We start from the raw sequence: 19,170 nt of genomic DNA on the forward strand, positions 1-19,170 counted from the left end.
TCTTAGTTCTTCTTCCTTTCATAAGAACTAGTCCTTCCTCATTTGTTACCCTGCAACCAGATTAGTTGAATTTCACTTCCAGACCTTGGTCACACAGCTGACTCACACTGATTAAATTTGAGAAGAGTCTTTCAACAAATAATACATTATCAAGTTTGGGTAGCCCATTACTGATCAACTTACCTTTACCTCGTATTTCTCCCCTACCATCATCACCAAAAGTAACATGCCTTTTCTCACAAGGTCTTATGTATTCAAAATAGCTGTCATTCCCAGTCATATGTTTGGAACAACCACTGTCAAAGTACCAAACTTCTTTAGATGCTGACTCTTTAGAGGTGTGACCTGCAAAACCAACATTGTCACTCTTAGGCATCCATTTGTGATTGAATTTACTTGGATAACCATATAGTTTGTAGCAGAACGGTCTAATGTGTCCTTTTCTCTTACAATGATGAAAAATCCAAGGATGGGTTCTCCTATTCTAAAACAGATGTTGTTGGGAAGGTTCCAACATTGTCTTGTTATCAGACGTTCTACCATTTTCTGTAGTGTTTGTACTCTTATTATGCCTGTTAGGTTCTTCTTTTCTTATCATTCCATGATCTTCCACAACATATGCATTTTTTTTGTTGCGCTGTTTTCGATTTAAAGATAGATAATTAAAGTCTATACCTTTTGTTTGTCTCTTGTCTTCACCTTCTACACCATTATCCAGACTTGTAGACCCATTTTCAACTTGTTTTTTGAACTTTTCAATTTGTGAGTTTCAACAAGTTACCTCTACATTGAGTTCAGATACCTTTGTCAGAAGAGCATTTTTTCCTGAAAGGAGTTTATTATTTATCTTCTTTTGTTCTCCTAGCATTTTACAAATTTCTGTACTTCTAGCATGCAGATCCTTATATGCAGTAGCTAGATCATCATACTCCAATTCTTCATCACAAGACTCATCATCAGAATAGATTTTTCCCGTTAGAGCAGTTACTTGTCTAGAGAACATACCTTCTCTTATTCTTTCAGAAACATGTTTCTCAGACCAAGCAACATTGACCTTTTTCTTGTAAAGATTAGTACATTTTGTTGTTATGTGACCAAAACCTCCACATTCATGACATTGGTCTTCCTTGAATTCACATTCTTTATCTTTCTGTTTAACTTTGATGTTGGATCCAATGTTCTGACCATCTGTTGCCAAACTTACAATTTTGTTGAACAATTTTCCAAGGAGCACTACAGATTCAGTTAAATTTTCATTATTTCCTTGAGTTTCTTTAATGCTAGTGAAATGGGCTTTCTTTTCAAACTTATTGTTGATGATGATTTCAAAATTCTGTAGAGATCCAATGAGCTCTTCTATCTTCATTTCAGAAATGTTCTGAACGTCTTCTATATCAGTGACATTCATGTCAAATCTTTCAGGAAGAGACCTGAGAATTTTTCTAACCAGCTTTTCTTCAGACATCTTTTCCCCAAGAGTATCGAAAGCATTAGCAATGTCAAGAATGTTCATGTAAAATTCTTGAATACTCTCATCTTCCTTCATAATCAGTTTTTCAAATTGAGTGGTTAGAAGCTGTAATCTAGATTTTTTCACTTTTGAAGTGCCTTCATAAGTAATTTCCAGAATCTCCCAGGCCTTTTTGGCAATATTGCATTGCTTAATTATTCTGAACACATTTTGATCAACCCCGTTGAAGATAGCATTGAGAGCCGTAGAGTTAGCAAGAGATGCTTCATCCTCAGCTGTAGTCCATTCCTCTTCTGATTTTAGAACATTGGTCTTGTTTCCATCTTTGTCAAGTGCCACAGGATGTTCCCAGCCTTTTACCACTGCTTTCCATGTTTTGACGTCAATAAATTTAAGAAAAACACTCATCCGTGATTTCCAGTAATCATAGTTGGTTCCATCTAGTAACGGTGGTCTGTTAACAGGCAGGGTGCCTGCTCTGATACCAATTGTTATTCTGGCACGTTAGACTTACGATGTTCTAAATGATGTTCCAACACAGAACGCAGTAAACAGATGTTGTATATGATGTTTAGAACATTAAGCTAACAATCATAAACATAACAAAGAGAAATAACAGACAGGAAAGGAAAGAGGCACAGAGAAATTGTTAACCCAGTTCGGTGCAACGTCACCTACTCTAGGGGCTACCAAGCCAGGAAGGAAATCCACTAGTGCAGTCCATATTCAAAAGCTCTCAGCAAACCACGTTTGCACTTATGACCTAGGACCTACCCCAACTAGACTTCAACCTAGGAACTCCAAGATCTGAGATCCCATCTCACTCCCTTACAACAGATCACAATCCCCTGTGATTCCCAAATTATAGACTCAAATCAAATGAGGTTACCCTCAAAAATAACAACTTGCAACCTTGCTTAAAAGCTTAGATGCAGTTCACAATCTACCTAGCTCCTTGCTTAAAAGCTTCAGAATAGTGCACAATATTACAACTCAAAGCACAGTCCTAAACATGCATTAAGATGATATACGAAAGGCTCACAAGATGTAAGACTCAAAACCAAAACAAAACTCTATTTTGTAAAACAATGTCTTGAATAATTCTTCAGGTCTTGCAGCCTCCTTTATATACAGAAGCAAGGCGTGTCATTCCTTCAATCATGCTTCAGATCGGATCAGTGACTTATTGATTAAGCAATATGGACGGATTAGGAAACTCCTAGAAAGTAGGCTCATTAAAAGTCACATTATCATCACCTTAAAAAACTTTCCTAAATCATCACCATTCCCTTAGGAAATCACATCTGTTCTGATCTTCCCATAAAAACACGCAGCTTGACCAACAAGAATAATGGATTCCTTAAATAGAAAACGCGTGCGTAAATCAAGGCATAGGAACAGAACGTACAGACCAGGTCTGGATGTTGGAACGATGTGTTCCACATCTGAAGTGAATATTTGTTTTAGGCAAAAGTGAAGCCAACATACAAATATCCAACACATTTGTTTTCCTCTACAACATTTTTACTAGTGGCTTGTTCGTTGCACGAGTATTTCCTTTCTGCACTAAATTACCTGTTTCACTTTTTCTGTGGAATTTTTTACTCGGCCTCTATATACAATAGTATATATTGCCTCGCAATTGATCAAACAATCAGAATTGCTTTGAAATACTGCTTATTACCTTCATAATTGATCAAACAATTATATTTTGATTCCAATAGCAGCAAAGAGAAGAACAAAATCTCAATCATGTTGTCTCTCTCTTCTCAAGCCTAATTTTGTGAGTCGCTTTTATTTTTCTTCATATTTGGTGTTCGAAAATTCGATACAATCAAACTTTACTCTCTTTTGCAATCAGTTTTATTAATTGCAATTTTCATTTGGTAATTCTGTTTTTAAACATTCATTAAATCAAATATTGATGTCATTTTGTTGTGTATAGAAGGAATTCATAATGAATGGGTTGCTTTTGGAAAAAAGGTGTTGCAATATCTATGTTTTTCATGAGTTCCGTTTACTTTTTGTTGTTACCATTATGTTTGTGTTTGTTTACACTTTCATGTCACACTTTACGCATTTGTCTTTTCGTTGCTATAATAAAATTATGTTCTTGAATTGGGGTTAACCATAGAAAAAATATACATTGGTATCTAATCAATGGCTTGCTTTTTTCATGTTTTTCTTTTGTAGTAGATATAATTTTATATTGCACCCACACGTCAAATTTAATTATTGTCGTGCACGACACCGACCTGTGTTGTAAATTTGAATGATTTCTATTTTCTCAAATTATTGTTGGTGTCATGTGTCGTGTTAGTATAGTATCCGATATCCATGTCTAAGTTTGACAACACATCATCTCTTATACAAAATCCTTGCTTTGCCTTGACTATAGACTAGAAATCCTTGCTTTGCCTCGTTTCCAAATCGAAAAGGGTATGTTAAATCCTAGGAGTTAGCGTAATGCGGAAAATCATTAAGGGCAGCGTGATCAACGCATGTCAAACTTTCACTATTTGTTCGTTTTGCAGTTCTTCATAATTGATTAAGATTTATGCTAGAAGTACCAACAAGATTAATTTAAAGATGTTGATATACCAGTGTCGGAAATCAGTTAGATAAGTTTCACTTTTTCCTTAACTTATTTATTATTATATAATATTTACTTGATGTTGAAATTATTTGTTGCATATTATATGAAGATAATTTTATGTCAATATATGTCAATATTTTACAACAACAATTCCGTACAAATTATTTTCAAGTTTCAGGTGTTCTGAAGAGCGTAAAACATCAATGCGTAAACACTAGTGTCTTTTAACTATGAACTAGCACATATATGAACCTCGTTCCATCCTCATTCCGTTTATGAATCAGTGATCTCACCACTCACGTTGATCTCTCGTCCAAAATTCCAAAATAGTTCAACGCGGCGTGGTGCATTTTGGCCTTACACATATGTCTGATTTTAGGAGTGGTTCTAGAAATTCTACCAGAACTTTCATATGGACGGCCTCACCACCAACACTTATATAGGCCTGCTTAGATTAATTTTAAGCAACAACATCTTTATTGCTTTTATTTATGCATGTCCATGAATTTCTCAATTTTACATGCATGGCCATGAGTTTCTCAATTTTGCCGCCTATATTTATGTTTTTCACTAATCTTAAGTACAATAAACATGTATTTGATAAGTGGTATGGCCATTGTCATACCCCAATTTTCGGCAGAGAGGTATTTTAAAATACCTCATTTACCGAAAAGGGACAAATTTTAGTTTTTTTTTTTATCATTATTAGTGTTATTATTATTTATTTCTCTTTTTTTATTATTTATTAAAAAAGGGTAGTCACGTGAGTGACTTGTTCCTCACAAAACTTTTTATTATTTTATTTCTTATTTAGTTACTTGTTTTTAGTTCTGTGGGTCCCAGTTTTAGTCCACTTGTCAGTCTATTATTGGCCCATTGTTTTTCCCCTTCCCCAAGTTTCTCTAATCCAATTGCAGGGGTGTATTGGTCTTTGGCTGGTATCAGATAACAACCCTAGTTTGGTACTATAAATAGGATTCCCAATCATTGGAGTGGCAGAGGCACTGAATTTCACAGAAACACAAATCAAAAGCTGCAGCCATAGAAAATAGATCAAAACCCTTTCTTCGCAAGAAATTTCTCAAGAACACATACAATATAAAAATTTCCAGAATCACATAAATCATCACTCAAACATCTTTTCATCTCCGATTTCCCACTTTCACAACATCACACATCATCCAGACCTACGATTTTCGACTCCAGTAATAACAAAACCCTCACCAACACTCTGTTTCAGATCAGATTCATCACAAACAGCTCGAATTCAACACTCACAAGTTTTGAAGTCGGTTTTGAACCACAACAACACTGCCTTATCTATTCTCAGCTCAGATTCATTCGCACAACACAAAAACGGATTCAAGCATTTTCTATTTCAACCACAACAAAGTCAATACTAGCAAAGCAGAAGGGTTAGAATTCGTGAAAGACAAGAAGTTTTACGAAGATTAGAAAAAACTCCGATTCAAACTTTGAGGTAAGCTTTCCCTTTGCTTTCGCGTCCCTTTTGCATTACATTGTGATCTTGTATGCGTTTGTATTTGTCTTTTGAAAGCTTTTTTAAATAGTGATGTTTATAAAACAGATCCTCAAAGCATAGATCAAGGATGTATGGATTTGTTTTTGAAGAAAATAAGTCCAGATCTATGCTTTGTGTAAAAAAGGAGTTCCAAAAGTGTATTTGTTTTCGAAAATGGATGAAGTAAATCGGCCGGCATGGCAGTGCCGCCCTGTTGGGCCGGCAACCACACCGCGCCGGCGTCGGAGCTTCACATCGGAGAAGAAGGCTGCAAAGTTGCAGACCTTCTCTCACTAAAACTTTGTAGAGAGAGGAAGAAGAAGCAATTATGAAGAAAATCGATCCCCTGGACCTTCTATAACTGCGCTGAATCGGTCTGGTTCATCTGAACCAGACCGGTTTTCCTAGGTTCTTCTTCTCCTTTCTTCACCATCGGATCTACTCTTTTTTGTTTAATCCAACGGTCCCTATGCACCCTCAGATCCAAACTTTTGGATCTGTTTCAACCCGTTAACCCGCTCCAGTTGCCCAACTGTTGAGCCTGAACCGACCTGTTTGCTCCTAGGCCCAACTGCTTTTGTTTCTGGTGGTTTCCTTTATACTTTTTGCTGCATGCACCCCCCTGAAACGCTCCTGCACCCCCCTTCCTGCACAATTGTTTCATTTTTTTTTATAACTCTTACAATAAAAAAAAACTCATGCAATTTAAAAAAAAAAAATCATTTTGTGACTTTGTTCCAGGCATTTTAAAATAATCTCCATGACCTTTTTTTATTTTTTTGCTTTAATATTTTTAGAATATTATCTCATGCATTTTAAATGTTTTTATTCCATAGTTTTTCTTGTTAATTTTTCTTTACTTCACGCATTGCTTTAAAATTTTTAATATCATGCATTCTATTTGATAATTTATTCTAGTATGTGATGCTTTTAAGTTTCTTATTATCTTGTCATGTTATGATTGCTTTAAATTCTAATTTGATCTCATGCATTTTCTTTATTCCTGCAATTTATTTAAATTCCATGATATTAGTGTGTATTTTAGGTATTGATGTAATTTATTTTTGAGCATTTTTATTTCTTACCTTAGAATGTATCTAGGATGGAATGTAATAATGTAGTAATTGCACACACCGACACATGCACCAACACAATGCACTTTAATTTCTTTATTGCTTTACGCCGTAATCGTTAGAATCGCGTTAACTTAGAAAAGTCATTCTTCAAAAAAAAATCAAATAAGGAAAAAGTCAAAAATATTTTCTTAATAAACCTTGGATCCAAATCCAAATCCAAGACATTTTTCCTTTATTTTCTTAATCAAATTTCTAATGCCTTGAGGCCTACTAAATTTCTTAATTAAAATTGAAACAACCTCACTTCCATTTTACTTCCAATGCCTTGAGGCCTCTAATCTCCTTCTTAAAACCATTTTCAAAATCAAATTAAAATCAAACTAACCCACCAAAAATATTCTTAAGAGAGAACTACTTGATTTTGATTCCACTTGTGGATAAGTAGGCAAAGGATTTTCATCCTTCCAAATCAAATAAAAATAACCAAAAACATACTTCTCCTCCCTCCATTCTTTCACTTAAGTTTTAGATAATAATTTTCAAGTCATAAAAATAAATTAGCACAAGAGTAAAGTAGGCGAGAGGTTCCCACGGAACACTGTGGTCGTTAGGGGTGCTTAACAACTTCCTCTATCGAAACCAACCCCCGGATCCAAAGTCTCTAACAAGGGTTTTTACTCATTTTTTCCCTTCCCACGAATAAAAATCGAGAAGTCCAACGATTAAAGGTTCAAAACCAATTAATGGATTGACACCCGAAAATCATCGACTACAAAATGGCGACTTCACTGGGGACTTAAATCCTACGCGGGTTAAACCCACCTTACTTCTTTTGTTTTTGTGCTTTATTATTTGTTTATGCTTTGCAAATATTTTTTACCTTGTTACGTGAGGGGTGAGAAAATAAGCCCTATACCCGGGCTTGAGTGAAACATAGGAATAAGACAGGGTAAAATCATAGTCACATACCAAGAGCATTCTTGGACCATGTTTACAAGTGATAACCCAACTCGGTGGAGGCCTCACGGATGGTAGTAGTCTTGTTAACATGAGCATTCGTGTTGACGTTATTACTATCAATATGAGTGTCCGTCGAAGCCGTGGACTTAGTAATTCTTAACCCATCTTGGCCTTTTTTATGACGTAGTGCGATGGCTAAACCAAGAGCATTCTTGACTTTAGTTGTCACGCGATACTACACTCAAACTAGACTTCCTTGTGGATGATATTGGACTAGGAGCATTCCTATACACCGATATATTCATAAGGGTAGTTGTAATATCGGAACTTGGTAGAACCTTTGTTACAAGCACAAATGAAACAGTATTCCTTACCAAATGGCTTTGTGACCTCTAAGCTCCAACATTGTGTACCTTCAACCTCATTATGTTTTCTTTGCATAAATCATGCATACATTCATCCATAAACCTTTTGTTCATCCAAAAAAAATCGAAGGACTTAGACAAGTTTTGTTGTAAACATTGTAGATATGGCTACTAGGAGTATTAAGAGGTATGGCTTCAAGAAACAAAACTTGGAAGACTTGAGGAAGTTAGGAACTATCATCTATGATCCAGTGGGCTTTCGAGGCCCTCATGGAAAATTGCTTAACATTCTCAACCTGAAGTTTGACGAAGGAGTTCTCCAGACATTGGTTCAATTCTATGATAATCGTTACCACAGTTTTACTTTTCCTGATTATCAGCTCATTCCCAACCTTGAAGAATATGCTTATCTGGTTGGTTTACCCGTGCTTAACGAAGTACCTTTCAGTGGTCTTGAGGAAGACCCCAAAGCATCAGCTATTGCAGACTCTCTTCGTCTCAAGATGACCGACATAATGTCTAACCTCACTACTAGAGGAAAGGAGAAAATCTTAGGTCTAACATGTGGATTCTTGATCAGTAAAGCCTACGCTTGTGCTAATGTCGATAATATCCTCGCTTTTGAGTCCATACTCGCCTTGCTCATCAACGGCCTTGTACAGTTCCCCAATGTTGATGGCTTTGTTGATGCCAACGCTATCCAAATTTTCATCACAAAGAACCCGGTCCCTACACTTCTTGGTGACATCTACCACTCCCTTCACTATAGGACCAAGAAGTAGGTCGGAACTATCCTTGGTTGTGCACCGTTGCTATATCAGTGGTATATCTTACATATACCTCGATCCCACCTCTCTAAAGTAAAAGCCCTATACTCTAAGAAGATCATGGCCCTTACCCCTGATGATATAGTTTGGTATAACCCGGCTTATGACACTGGAGTGATCATTGACCGTTGTGGAGATTTTGGTAATGTGCCTCTTCTCGGCATTCATGGGGGGATCAGCTACAACCCTATCCTTGCCAGACGCCAATTCGGGTATCCTATGAGGGAAAAGCCTCGTAACATTGTGAAAGGGTATGAGGGAACGATTTGTGAAAGCCTGACACACCATTCATAAGAAAGACAGCAATCAGTTGGGAGGGAAGTCAGACCTCAATTATGCAACCTATACTCAATGGATTATGGATGAAGCTAATAAGTACAAGATGCTTTACACTCTACCGAGATACTCATCATCAACTACTCCAGAGCAACCTTTACCCTTACCCCTGTCACTCAAGTGAAATACTAGGAGAAAATGGCTGACCTAAGCCGAGTGTGTGATATATGAAGAAGCTATGGCTCAAGTGGCAGATAGGGATTTGAAGATAGTGCTGCAACAAGACACAATCCTCAAGAAAGAGCGACAGTTGATTGAGAAGAATTCCCAAATCCAAGCTCAAAGTGCGAGGCTTGCGCAATTCATCACTAAGAAGGAGTGTATGGATTTCTTCGCAGGAGCACACCCAGATTTCGAGGAGTAGGAGCTTGAGAGTTTCCTAGTTGTCTTTTATGTTATCTTTGTAGCTTATGTTTATGTACTTTGCAGTTTATCCCTTGGCTCAGTCTGTTAGAATAGGAATTATCTTGTAGTGCTTTATATTTGTAAGTCTATCCCTTGGCTTGGTTGTTAGAATGGGAATTATCTTGTAGTGTTTTATATTTGTAAATTTATCCCTTGGCTTGGTTGTTAGAAAGGGAATTATCTTGTAGTACTTTATTTATTATTAATGTAATGTTTATGTTGTTATGTTTACAAAATTACTTTTATAAGGCCTTCATAAAGGGTCAAAATCAAGTCTCACACTTTGCTCCTCTCTGCCGTAGTAATTGAAAGTGGCCCGACGTATTCAAAACAGACTTACTCACATTCACTATACTCGAGCTTACATCAAGAAGAAAATGATGACTGTGGAACATAAAAACGTTCAGCTTAGAGAGGTTGTTAGTCATCTCAAGTTTGAGTTAGAGAAGATGGCAATTATGATGGAAACTCTAATGGCTGAGAGAGAACAAGCAGCGGTCTCTGAGCCAATTCCTACTATGGTTGTTTCTGCTGCATCTGATGGTACTCCGCAGCCAATACCTACTGTCGTTACATCTGTTGGGCTTACGCAGCCTTTTGTGGTGGGTTTCTCATTTGGTGATATGTACAATCAGATCTTCCGTCCACCTGGTCCCCCTGGATTTACTCCTCAATACTACATGTCCCCCGGTTATCCATGGGGCATGCCACACATGTTTAATGATGGTGTTCGTCCTGGTACTACAGAAATTCCATTCCCGCACATTCAGCAATCAACACCATTTGTTCAGCCTAGCCAGCCGATTCCTCATGCTGTCGTGACTAATGCAGGACCCTATGTCCATACCGCTCAGCAAGAAGATGAACAGATCTACCACTCAGGTAGTGTGGCAGGAAATGACAGGGTGGAAGACTTGCGAGAGAAGTACGATGAAATGCAGCAAGAGATGAAGGCTCTCCGCGCAAAAGAAGCTGCCGGTCCAGAAGCTCATGAACTTTGCTTGGTTCCTGATGTTGTGATACCACCCAAGTTCAAGTTACCAGAGTTTGAGAAGTACAAGGGAAACACTTGTCCCAAGCTCCATTTAACCTTGTATGCTCGAAAGATGTCTGCCTATGCTGGAGACAATAAGCTACTCATCCACTATTTCCTTAACAGTTTGGCGGATCCCGCATCAAGGTGGTACATGAAGTTAGAAAATGACAAGATCCGTGCCTTTAATGAGTTGGGAAGAGGTTTCATTCAACAATATGATTATAATGGATTCTTGGTTCCGGATAGAGAACAACTCAGGGCTGAATGTCAAGGAGACAAGGAAAGTTTCAGGGCATATGCAATGAGGTGGAGGGAGCTTGCATCTCAGGTTATCCCGCCAATAGGAGACCTGGAGTTGACTCAAATCTTCCTCAAGACTCTCAACCCGTTCTACTACAGAAATACGGTTGCTATAACTCCTAACAATTTCAATGATATGGTGATCATCGGAATGCATCTTGAAGAGGGGGTCCAAGAAGGACGTTTGACTATTGAAAGTGGGTCGTCAGGAAGTTCCTCAGGTGGTTCTTCGAGTAGTTCATCGGGTGGCTCATCGGGTGGTTCATCTAATGGTAATAAGAACTTTGGAAATGGATATCCGAGGAAGAATACTCAAGAGGTCGGCATGGTGGCCCATGGAAGATCCCAACCTGTGTACCCGAACTACCCTTAAGTGGCTAATGTTGCACCACAAATGCCCTCTCCACGAAACCCAAATTATCAACCACAAAGGCCTCAGGGACCTCCACCATTTTATCCACCACTGTACCAACCAAATTATCAACCATACAATCCTCAACCATTCTACCAACACCCATACTATCCTCCACCACCTCAACAACAACATCGTCCTCAAGCTCAACAACAGCCTCGCCCTCCTAGAAACCAATTTCCTCCTATACCTATGTTGTATAAGGATTTCCTACCCTCTCTCCTTGTAAGAAATCTGATACAAACTAGGCCTCCTCCTCGTATGCAAAATCTTTTACCCGCATGGTATCGTGCCGACCGCACCTGTGAATTCCATCAAGGGGCACCAGGGAATGACGTTGAACATTGTCTTGCTCTTAAGGAAGAGGTTTAGAAGTTAATCCAAAGCAAAGAATTATCCTTCACAGACCCTGACCCTGTTGTTCAAAACAACCCTCTGCCACCTCACGGGCCTGCCATTAATATGATTCAAGAAGACAACTTTGTTCTCTATGCATGTGATATCAAAACTCCTTTGGTTCCGATACATGTGAAGATGTGTGAGGCGGCTCTTTTTAGCCATGATCATGAGGTTTGCGATGTGTGTTCTGTGGATCCTCATGGTTGCGTGCAAGTTCAAAATGATGTGCAAGGATTGCTGGATAGGAAAGAGCTTATTGTTACCAGAAAATAGAAAGATAACAGTGTTTGTGTTGTCACTTCGGTATTCAGAACTCGGGAACCGCTCGTGATAACGGTCAATCGGATGAAGCAAGCTGGCATTCCTCTAGTTATCTGCCCACCAGAACAATTACCATATACTTCCCAAAAAGCAGTTCCGTGTAATTATGAATACACAATCCTGGAAGATGGAAAGAAGATACCTTTAGACTCACCAGTCCCTGTGGACAACATCGCTGAGAGTAGCCAGATCTTGAGGAGTGGACGTGTTCTCCCTACTGTTGTTCAGAAAGAGACTAGTGCTCCAGCCGAGGAACCGGTGAAAGAGCAGAATCCAGGTAAGGGTAAAGCTGTGGGATAGCCCAGCGGGATTGTCTATGAGGATAGTGATGAAATCCTGAAGTTAATCAAGAGGAGTGAGTACAAGGTAGTGGATCAGTTGCTACAAACTCCTGCAAAAATTTCTATAACATCTCTTCTGTCAAGTTCTGATGCCCATAGGGATGCATTGATGAAAGTGCTGGACCAGGCTTATGTGAACTATGATGTAACCTTGGGTCAGTTTAAGAGTATTGTAGGGAATGTGACAGCTTACAACAATTTGAGTTTCAGGGATGAAGACCTTCCGGTAGAGGGAAGAAATCATAACCTAGCATTACTTATCTATGTCTGTTGCAAATCAGACTCTCTGTCTAATGTTCTGATAGATACTGGTTCTGCTCTCAACGTAATGCAAAAGTCTACTCTGGACCAATTGGCATATTCAGAGGCTTACTTGAAGCCCAGTAAAGTGACGGTAAGAGCATTTGATGGGAGTAAAAGGGCGGTATATGGAGAGGTAGAATTGCCCATCTCAGTTGGCCCACATGAGTTTAAAGTCACCTTCCAAGTTATGGAAATCCAGGCCTCTTTCATTTGCCTACTTGGCAGGCCTTGGATCCATGATGCTGGGGCAGTAACATCCACTCTCCATCAAAAATTGAAGTTCGTAAGTCATGGGAAACTAATAATCGTGAATGTTGAGTCAGTAATTTGTCTGTTTTCTCCTTTATCGGCGGTAACAGTTCCGACGGATCATCATTCAAAGGTCTCTCTGCTGAAGGAAGTGTGGGGAAAGTTGAGACTTGTATGGCTTCTTTGAAGGATGCTCAGAGGGTGATACAAGAAGGAAAAACTGAAGGCTGGGGTCAGTTAGTGGAGTTGCCTGGAACAAGCGTAAGGAGGGGATCGGTTTCCCTAACAATAAGCCTGGAGTATTCAACCCTACTGGAGGTACTTTCCATAGTGCTGGATTTATTCATGCTCCACCTGAGACTAATGCAATCATTGAGGACCAATCAGAAGAGGTGGCACCTGGAGACAATTGTATTTCTTGTTCCTGATGTCCTTTGTCTCATTGTACTTGTAGGCGAAAGAAGACAAAATAGCTACTCCACCGGATGTTGTGATAGAGGCAGCTCACAGAATAAGACAAAAGCTTACATGGATCATGGGGCCCTTATATCTAAGTACCCTAGTCAGCTTTTGTGTCTGATGTCCTTCATAGAGTCTGTAGATATCACTCCCTAGCTTTTGTGAGACTTCCTCCTACTAAGGACGTTGACTTCTTGTTGACCTTCAGTAGATCTTCTGTAACATCCCGCTCTTCAGCAATGAGAATTTTACCCATCGGATGTATCAGAGGTTAAGTGATGAAGAATGTTAAGTACGACGGAAGGCATTATTACGTAATGTCAGTGAAATATGGGTTGAACTATCAGTGACAGAGAATGTTTATCAAATGATATCAGTCAAGCATGGGTTTAAGTATCAGTGTCAGGCCAGACGCGATTAAGCCGCAAGGGCTATTTAAGGCCACAAGGGCCAATTTTCCTTCATTTTCCATTCTCCTTTTCTCTCTAGGTTTTTGAGAGAACGAATTCTTTCCTCCTTCTCTTTAGGATGGCGCCACCCTCCCCTCTCCAATCCATCCAAAGCTTTCCAAAATCATGCAATTGGTAATCAAGCAAGGATCGTAGAAGCTTCATGGACAGGAAACAACCAAGAGAATGGATTGAGCTTGGATTCTTGGGTTAGGGTTTGCTCTTGAGGAAGCTAGGAACTTGAAGGAGTTGCAAGAAACATGTTAAGGTGTGTTCTATAGATAGTTTTCCACCCTTGGGTTGAGTTAATTCATGTTAGAATTTATGAATTTGAGTTATGGAGGGTACTTAGATATAAGGGCCCCATGATCCATGATAATGACTGTTTTTTCATCGCTAACATAATGAATGAATGAATATGACTATGTATGATACAATATGAATTTGTTATGATATGATGTTAGCTATGAGCAAGTCGTGCAATAGAGCAAGATATGAATGATATACCGATGACGATCTTAGCTTTCCCTAATCGTCCAGTTTAGGACCGTGTCATGAATATGTTATGTTTAGGCCTCGAATGCATTTAGCGATTCTTGGCATAGCGGTATTAGGTTTCCTTTAACAGCCATGACACGTATGATGATGGTAAGGTCTATGACAAGTAAGATGAACCTATGACGGATCTAGCATGCACGACCGTCTAGGAAAGCATGACCACAAACGTATAATCATTCGTCAGGTTGTATTGTAGACACGTGGTGACCGTAGGTTATCCCCGTGGTTACCTATAGCCTAGGATTAAGTAGAACTCACTGAGACATTATGTCTCATACCAATCCTTATTTGTTTGAGATAAGCAGGATGGTATGCAAGCTTGAAGCCGGATGGATATTCCAGCAAGTGCGCGTTCGTACCCACCGCAAGAAGTTATGTATTTCAAGGATACAATTTCTATGTATAGATGAGATGTATTGTTTTGTTGATGTACGAACGTGATTGTTGTATATAATATTCATTCGTATGTATTTTAAGTTGTAGATTTTTAATGTATCCAGTACTGAATATAACGCGTATACTAAACTTCCTAGGTATGTTTAGTATGGGTGTTACATCTTCCACCATAGTCTTCTATTCTTCCCAATCCATTTCTGGTGCTATTCATATGTTCCTTCTTCATGTTAGGAGATCATGCACACTTTAACACATGTTAGTATACCAATTGTTCTTCAATACTTTGTTATCATCAAAACCCAAGAAAACTTGTATGCACCATTCTTGTTCTAACAAGTTGTTTTTTGGAGTTAACTCTTCAGTTCCTAAGGAAAGTGCCCCTGATAATCCGAAGTTTTATAGTGGGATAAGTATAGCATGGTCAAGAATCGTTTCATCCAAGAGTCAAACTCAGGTTCTCCTAATTCCCTAATTTATCTAATTTGTAAATTTCCTCATTTTTTAATGTGATTTTAAATATTAATTCTAAATAAAAGTTTAATTCATTTTAAAATTCAATACCATAACAATTGATTGTTATTTTAATGGCATGATAATCTTAAAATTTTATAAAAATAATTATACATGCATTTCTCATTATTTTAAGAGTTTAATTATACACGTTAGAGTAAAAAATGTTACACGTTAAGTACAAAAATTGTGAACAAGTATATATCGTCAAAACAAGTAGTATAATAAAATCATTCACATGATAAGTGCCAGCGTCACTTTCACACGATAAGTGCCAATATTATTTTAAAGTAACAAATCTGATTTTTTTTAACAAATATCCATACTTGGATTTCACATTAAAAGATTATATTTATGACTTATAAATACTTTGAAAATCATATTAAAAATTGGAAATTTAACGCGAGAAAGATAAAAAAAGATTTGTGAGTTGTTGAAAAAGAAAACTAATACAATGAACAATGACCAGGTGCTTACTCATCATTCTAGAAGTGAAATACCCAACGCGCCTAATAGATTAGTTTAGAGTTTATCTTTTTGGGTTAGAACAAGTATAAAAATGACCTCTTACTCCCCCAATTAGATGTACAATTTTAAGGTTAGAACAAATTACTTGTGAAATTGTTTGGTATTCTATGGTTGTGGGTGTTTCTGGATCCAGGTATATAATTTTAAAGCCTTGTCTCTTTTGCTTGATTTTCATTTATTTATGATGATTTAATTTAATTGTCTGTTGTTTGTTTTAAGTGTCATTTATTGTAATTTACTTTGTTTTTGGTTTATTTTTGTGTTTGGTGAATTTGTAATTAATGGGTTCGTTTAAGTGGTTCAAGTTAGGATCTTTTCCTTCTGTGTTTGAATTGAGTTTTTCTTTTCATCAATTTTTTGGGATGATTTTGTTGGAAGTGATATTGAAACTTGGTGATAGCTTTTGAATGATTTGATGTCGGGGTTTGCAGATGATTGTTTGGTTATTGGGGTGCTAACATACTTGGGACGTCAATCATTCATAATGATGTTTTTACACTTTAATTATTTTCTTACAAGAATTTGAAAGAGGGGTTTGGGCTAATTTATTTATTTAAATTTGGGGAAATATTGATACAATTGTTTAGGTTGGAATTGTTGAATGGTGCATGTACAACCTTGTTGGTTTTGAATTTCGATTAAGCGAATTAATTTTTTTTATTTTTTGAAATAAGTATAATCTTTTATATTGTTAAATTCCTTTACTATGAGCATAGATGGGTAGACATAACTTTTTTGTGTTAATATTGTCAATTGAGTTATTTCTTACTCCTCTCATGGATGCCAGATGGTGTAAATTTCAACGGTGGCTTTAGGTTATGCCCAAATATGGGCCAGTTTGAAATATTTTATGAACAACTTTTTATTAGTAATTGGAAAATGGATTAAGCTTTATTAGTTTTAAGAAAATCATATGAGTCATCAAATGTTTATTTTGAATGATTTTGGGGACCATAAGAAGAGTTGTAGAAATAGATTTTTTTTTTGTTGGAAAGTCAATGTCATCAAAGTCAGCTTCAATATACTTTTTGATTATGAGTTTGCTTGGACTGTCTTCTGTAGAACTGTAGAGTAGAAATTTTCACATTAGACATATTGGTAAATTTCTAGTACATACAACAGTATTGTGCTGAAGCAACCTTCAAACTTTTCTTTGCAACTGTAGAGCATAATTTTTTTTTTGTCCAATTGTTTCAAATTACTTGTTTTCCTTTATACTAGTTCATTATTCTCAAATGATTTATGCATCCATGGACTGCCTAATTTTCTTGTAGCGAAAGGTGTAGAATTATATTTAATTGTTGCACATGAGCTTTCATATTTGAGCGTGTGTGTACAGATAGTCATCTACTAGATAGAAATGGAAGCAAACCCCTCAAAGGCATTAGAAGGAACTGCAGCCAATCTGAAGCAAAAGTGGGCTACCCGATGCGGTTCACAAATGAGATTGGTTGAAGATGTTAGCGGACCAGGTGGCTCTAGTACTGTTATTTCTAGGTCCTTGGTAAGGAATTATTTGAACTATAGGAAAAGTGAGATGCCTAAACGTGTGATGTTCTATAAGAACGATGTATGGTTTGATTATGCGGATGATGTTGTTGACTTGGTTAAGAAAGATTTCACAATCAAGAAGGGAAATGTGGAGGTAAAGTTAGATGGTCAAGAGGTTGTGCTAGATTTTCTACATATGATTCATGTAGATTTAAAAACGGGTTTACAACAACCCATTTCTTGGATTGATGAGAAAGGGAACTGCTTTTTCCTTGAAACTTTTGCCGGTTCAACTGAAGAACCTGGTAATATAAGCAGAGGGGCAGAAAAATCTAATGGTGTAGCTAAGGATGTAAAATTTGGTGGTGAAAATGTTGATATATCTATTATGGAAGAGCCAGATGTAGATTTAGATGCTTATACTGAATCTATGTATGGAAAGCTCGATGTGGATTTTGTACAACAGATGTTTCTTACAGGAATGCCTGCTTTTGGCATTACTGAGTTTGACATAGTTGATATTTTCTGCAACTCAAGCATGGCAATGAAAAGGCGGCTGGAGTTATTCCGAAAGCAAGCTGATATCACAAAAGGAGTTTAGGGGGATGCTAATATCCGCTATGCGTGGCTTGCTTGTTCTAAAGAGGAATTGTCAAAGATGGCGGAATATGGACTTCGTGACAATGGACTATCTCAATCTAAAGGAATATATGGCTTTGGTGTTCATCTTACTGCTGTCCACCGTCCTTATGCTTGGTTAGTTTTCATATGATGAACATTGAACTTCATATGATTTCGTATATATTATCATGTTTGAATGCTAAAAAGATTTAGTTTTTCCATGTTTACAGTTCACTTTATTGTGAAGTTGATGAAAATGGAATTAAGCATTTGGTCCTATGTCGTGTTATAATGGGGAACATGGAGCTTCTTCGTCCAGGCAGTGATCAACTTTGTTCAAGTGGTTGTGAATATGATAATGGGGTGGATGACATTCAATGCCCAGAGTACTATGTGGTTTGGAACATGAATATATATAGACATATCTATCCAGGCCCCTTTCGATTTTTAAAGTGGTGTAATGTTCCTTTAGGAATTTTTTTACCTTATGTATTAGTGTAATATATATGCTTTCGTATAAAAATAATTCTTTATATTTTTGCATTACATAATTGTCACAGAAGTGCGAAGGAGTTAATATATAATTCTTTTCAACATATTAAACGAATCACTTTAGTTTGACAAAACAATAATTTCTTTATGCTGCTAAGATGTATGATTGATATTTCTTTTCACAACACAAAAGTCTTCTTGATCATGACATATGATATATCTTTTACAAGAGATGTTTTTATGGGGAAGCCTTCCTCCCCGAAAGAGGAATTTAAAAACATCTTGAGCAGCAACGATAAGGCTTTCCTCCACTAGTGCAAAGTTGACAAGAATTATTTGTATAATACCTATTTTATTAAAAAGAGGTCTGAAATATAAATAAGGTGGCAATTTTGTAATTATATTGAAAATTTATTTTAATGAGTAAGTTTCAAAATCTGATTTTAAGAATAAATGGAGTCAAATATGAAATAAAAACAAGGTGGCAAACTTATAAATATTATTTTATATCTGATTTTAAGAAAAAGGGTGTGAAATATTAGCATATTAATTGTTATGTTAATGTGGTTATTTCTTTGCAAGGTTTCGAACCCTTGATCTCAAACATTTCAATCTTTAAAGAAACAAATTTTACTAATTATGCTCCTAAATATCATTGCAAACCTGATTTAAAAAAAAAGGTGTGATATCTTTTCTCCATATGTTTTTTTAAAAAACAAACAAAACAATCTTTTGTTCACAATCTTG

General features: G+C 37.1%; 2 protein-coding genes across 2 annotated transcripts; one reads left to right on the plus strand and one right to left on the minus strand.

Moving 5' to 3' along the window:
- Positions 1–276: 276 nt before the first annotated feature.
- Positions 277–1,879, minus strand: LOC146915228 (uncharacterized). Its single transcript, XM_085721288.1, has 2 exons — positions 782–1,879; positions 277–345 (listed from the first exon to the last, which is right to left on the minus strand). Exons 1-2 carry the CDS (start codon positions 1,877–1,879, stop codon positions 277–279), a joined length of 1,167 nt encoding a protein of 388 aa, XP_085577414.1.
- Positions 1,880–9,938: 8,059 nt separating this feature from the next.
- Positions 9,939–11,267, plus strand: LOC146915229 (uncharacterized). Its single transcript, XM_085721289.1, has one exon. The coding sequence runs from the start codon at positions 9,939–9,941 to the stop codon at positions 11,265–11,267; it is 1,329 nt and encodes a 442-aa protein (XP_085577415.1).
- Positions 11,268–19,170: the final 7,903 nt, after the last annotated feature.

Source organism: Medicago sativa, chromosome 6 (genome assembly GCF_051527215.1).
Source record: "Medicago sativa cultivar Bolivia chromosome 6, Bolivia_mono, whole genome shotgun sequence".
NCBI classification, from domain to species: domain Eukaryota; kingdom Viridiplantae; phylum Streptophyta; class Magnoliopsida; order Fabales; family Fabaceae; genus Medicago; species Medicago sativa.